This window comes from Chanos chanos, chromosome 9 (genome assembly GCF_902362185.1).
Source record: "Chanos chanos chromosome 9, fChaCha1.1, whole genome shotgun sequence".
Taxonomy (NCBI): domain Eukaryota; kingdom Metazoa; phylum Chordata; class Actinopteri; order Gonorynchiformes; family Chanidae; genus Chanos; species Chanos chanos.
The window spans coordinates 16,758,457-16,763,456 of record NC_044503.1 but is presented as its reverse complement, the minus strand read 5'-3'; the positions used below and the strand labels follow the sequence as shown (position 1 = coordinate 16,763,456).

General features: G+C 45.4%; 1 protein-coding gene across 1 annotated transcript in view; it reads right to left on the bottom strand.

The window, feature by feature from the left end:
• magi1a (membrane associated guanylate kinase, WW and PDZ domain containing 1a) overlaps positions 1-5,000 on the bottom strand; it is a 97,485-nt gene that overhangs the window by 22,539 nt on the left and 69,946 nt on the right. Inside the window, exon 14 of the mRNA XM_030783875.1 lies at positions 623-657. Coding sequence (XP_030639735.1) covers positions 623-657 — 35 coding nt within the window. The remainder of the gene's footprint in view (positions 1-622; positions 658-5,000) is intronic.

The window sequence follows — 5,000 nt, the reverse complement described above, 5'->3', positions numbered from 1 at the left end:
TGTTTGAATGGAATTTGTTCCAAATGCTCTGCTGCTGATTTTAAATTCTCTTTTATTAGACGTATCTGCTGTCCTGTTTTTCTCAGTCCATACCCAATCAATTCAGCCCAGATATTCAAAAGTAGCTTGTCTTGTTGTTTTCCTTTTTCCTGTAGTTCTACAGGTAACCACCCCTCACTTCAGCCTGAACCTACGGCCCAATGCTCTTCTAACCAGCTGGTCACCTTTAGAGTCACTCCATCACAGCACACACACACACACACACACACACTCAAACTCAAATTCCCAGAGCATCAGAACACTCATTAATCACTCAATCCATGAGAGAGAGAGAGAGAGAGAGAGAGAGAGGGAGAGAGAGTGAGAGAGGGAGAGAGAGTGAGAGAGAGAAGGGGGGGTGGAAGAAAGGGAACAACAAAAAAGAGAAGAGAGGAATGATAGATCAAAGTGTCTCTGTAACATTTGTTCTTTAAATAGACAAAAGTAGCCCAATAGAGACACACACATGAAAGAGAGCAGAGGAGAAGAAGGGAGAAGAAAAGAGAGAAAAGGAAGAAGAAAAAGTGTCCATGACACAATATGGGACAAAAGAAAACGAGCAAAGAGGAGGAGAGTTACTCACCACCACTTTGGGGCTCCTCTTGGCGGGCACCACTCCTGTGAAACAGCGACAGAGAGAGAGAGAAAGCATTAATACAAGCCGTCCAAGTCTTTCTCTTAAACAGAAAAAAAGCCCAAAACGACAGAACACAGTCCCGTCAGGAAAACGAGTGCAGAGCCACTGGACTGCTTCACTTCACTCTCAACACTTTTGCCTTTTCTTCTCTTCTCCCTCTCTCTCCTTCCCTCCCTCTCCCTCTCCCTCTGTCTCTCCCTCTCTGTCTCTCTCTCTGATGGTCCAGCTGTTTTAGACAGAAGATGTTGGTATCTCTGTCTCTCTGCAGAGAGTGAGTGATGGAGGGAGCAGGGGAAACAGAGAATGAAGGAATGCGCTGGACTCTGAGCAGCTCTCTTTAAACGATTGGTCGTTTAAAACGAGATCCGCCGGCGTTGACACCATCCTCTCTGTTCTCGCTCTCTCGCCAGCTTGCGTGCCGCGTGTGTGTAAGTATGTGTGTGAGTTCAGCTCCCAGCCTGTGCATCTCACAGCACACACATTAAAAGGCAGTTCCCCTGTCTCTCTCTCTCTCTCTCTCTCTCTCTCTTTTGCCCTCCCCCACTACTTCCCTCCATAGCTTGGTAACACCCACCCCCTCCCCTAGTCTTTCTCCTCTCAACACCTTGCGCACACAGATGCACTCACTCACTCACACACACACACACACACACACACACACACAGTCTATCTCTTCACCTTGTGCTATCACCTAAATAGACGCAGGCAGCCTATATGCTGAGACCTAATTAACACACACACACACACACACACAGTCACACAAACACACACACTTGCAAAAACAGGCACTGATAACCTATATGCTGACATCTAATAACATTTAAAAGAAAAGTCATTATTAAATGATTGAGAGGAGAGTCTATTCACAGAACAGACAATACTAATCAATTTCCATAACATATCCTGTCTCTCCTCCTGTCAGTCAAACATACTGTGACTGTTACACACTCTTCACACACTCTACTGCACTCGCGTGTTCTACACAAACACCACGTCTGATAGAATATGAGCACATTTCTGGCTCCCAACTCCATGTATTATGCTTAATATTGGCATTACTGAAAAAGCTAAATGACTCTTGGGGGAAGGATGGCGAGGAGAGAGAGAAAGGGAGAGAGAGAGTGAGTGTATGTGTGTATGTGTGTGTGTGTGTGTGTGTGTGTGTGCACTCGTGCAAGCATGCATGCATGTCTGCCTGTGCATGTGCACAAATCTATGCAGTTTTGTCAGTAATTTAGGACACAAAACTCCAGTGATGGTTTTATGAGAACAGAAATATGAGAGTACTTATTTGTTCCTCAGGCTGCTCTCTGGAGCTTTACAACACGTTTGATTCTCCTCCTCTTTAAAAACATAAAAACATATTCTTCCTCCTTTTCTCTCACTCACGAGAATACTTTAAGTCCTAAAGCTAGATTCAGCTCAAGGAAACGTCTGAAAAACATTGCAGCAACATTGCAGCAATGTTCAGTGAAAGCGTACGTCTCATTTTGTGGACAACATCTCACAGCTATAGCTACACTCATTAAATGTTAAAGCTGTGTAGTGCTGAAACAGGCTTTCCTTCTGAGCTGGACCTTCTCTCTCTCTCTCTCTCTCTCTCTCTCCCTTCTCCCTCTCTCTCCCTCACTCTTGCTCTCTCTCTCCCTCTCTCTCCCTCACCCCCCACTCTCTCTCTCTCTTCTCTCTCCCTCTCTCCCTCACCCTCTCTCTCCCTCACCCCCCACTCTCTCTCTCTCTTCCCTCTCTCTCTCTCCCTCTCTCTCTCTCTCTCTCCGTCTCTGTCTCGCCCTCTCTCTCTCTCTCCTTCTCCCTCTCTCTCTCTCTCTCTCTCGCTCTCTCTCTCCCTCTCTCTCTCTCTAATTCATTATTCATTCCTCTGCTAAGGCAATGATGAGGTGAAAATAAAGGATTGGTCTTTGGGTTTGTATTATGTGCAGGTTATGGTTGGATGGGAGATGACATTGCAGCTCAGCCAATCAGATGATCAAACGCAAGGGTCAAACAAGACATCATAGATTTCTATTCCAAATAGCTAGCTGTGCACCCCCTGACCTACTCACCCACAACCAGAAATCACACACAGTTCCTCTACACACACATATATACACACCTGTACCACACACACATGTAAACACAGACACATGTACACCCCCCCCCCCACCCATACAGGTAAACACACACACAAAAACACATATGTACCTGCACCAAACATAAACACACACACACAAAGAGCAGTTGCCTAAATGAGGTATTCTTCCCAGTGTACTGTCAGACTTCAGCTGCTCAGTATTCCTGCACTGTCTAATAAATCCTGCCTCCTTTCTCTGCTCGAGAATGCTCCGGCTGTGTGTGTGTGTATGTGTATTAGCCATTGTACTAACACTAGAGGTAAAGACATGTACAGGGAAGAAACTGACAGAAACCTCTGCTGTTTGTGTGGGAGAATATGAATGTTTAAGAGACAACTTGTTATGAACCTCTGATTTGTTTGTTTGTGTGTGTGTGTGTGTGTGTGTGTGTGTTTCACTGGGTTGTGGAGGGATATTCAGGCCATCTGTCACAGGGACGTCATCAATGAGTGCATACACACACACACACACACACTCGCATGCACACACACACACACACACACACACACAAAACACACACAAACACACACACACAGCCTCTGTGTCATTTTTTTCTCTTGATCTCAGTTAACTTTCCTATTCCCCCTGTCCATCAACCCTGTGAACATCTTTTCTCTCTCTATCTCTTTCCTTCTCTCTCTCTCTCTGTCCCCCTACCCTGCTGCAGTGCTGCAGAACATCGTCATGGAAACTAAAGAGAGCCAAGATGGCATAGATTTACGGCAATGCTCTCCTTTCTCTCTCTCTCTCTCTCTTGCTCTATCTGTGTGTGTATATGTGTAAGTGTGTGTGGGTAGAAGTGAAAGCTGGAGCTAGTACTCCCATTAACTGGGAGGACACATCTCTCTCTCTCTCTCACACACACTCACATACCACACACAGTGAGAGAGAGAGAGGGAGAGAAAGAGGGAGAGAGAGAGAGAGAGAGAGAGAGAGAGAGAAAGAGGGAGAGAGAGAGAGAGAGGGAGAGAGAGAGAGAGAGAGAGAGAGAGAGAGGAGAGAGAGAGAGAGAGAGAGAGAGAGAGAGAGAGAGAGGAGAGAGAGAGAGAGAGAGAGAGAGAGAGGAGAGAGAGAGAGGGAGAGAGAGGGACAGAGAGAGAGAGAGAGAGAGGAGAGAGAGGAGAGAGAGAGAGAGAGGGAGAGAGAGAGAGAGAGAGAGAGAGAGAGAGAGGGAGAGGAAGAGGTCTTCTTAGTCTATTCCTGGACCACTTACACCAACTCAGGTCTTGTATCTTTGGTGTTGTATCTAAGGTCTTATATCTCTCTCCTCAGGAATAGAAATGTTGTCTCTTACAGAAACACTGTGTAGAGGAAAAGCTGCCATTTCTTCCCAGTCATTACTTAAATATAAGACTGACTCTCTCCAACCTCTTCTTCCAACAAAATCAAATCTCAGCTCTTGCCCCCATAATAATTTCCTCACACATAGACAACATGAAATCATAACTTATAAAACTGCGGTGGGTCTACGACAGAGTGACTGACAATAGGATGCCAGCAAGTTATTGGAATCAGAGACAGTTGCTAGGCCCTGTTGCCGTGGAGACATTAGGCTGGGTATTATACTGTCTGTTGGCTTGTGACCTTGGCTATCCACTCAGTCTTTAAGAACTGAGGGACAGACTCAGGTGACACGGGGAAGAGCAACAAGTCATAATTAACAAAAGACATGTGTGTGTGTGTGTGATCATTTTGATCTCACACACACACACACACACACACACAATGTGGGCACTGGGCTGTAAAACAACAGCAGCACAGGAAATCTTGACATTTAAGGAAAAAAAATTCTTTCACTTATTCCTTTCACTTATTTTCATTCTCTGGTTCTGCTTTTTGTATTTGACCTCTGCTCTCTCTCTCTTTTCACTTCTTTTCCTTCTTTCTTTTCCTCCCGCATCCCGTCTCTCTCGCTCTTGTTCAGATCCGTGAGCGTTTCTGTCTTCCCTCCTCCTACTCATCTCCTCTTTCACGCCCACAAACCTCTTCAGAGCTGAAGAGCATCTCAAAAAACATCTCTGCATCTAAACCCTTGCAGAATCTGTCTGTGCACAAACTCACTCACAAGTTCACTCAAAGTAATAAGGTAGTTATACCACATACCCTAAAAAAAAACATTCCCCTCCAGAATAATAACCCCATGCTCTGTATACACGCGTGCTCACTGCTCCTGCCGACTTGATATCTCAATA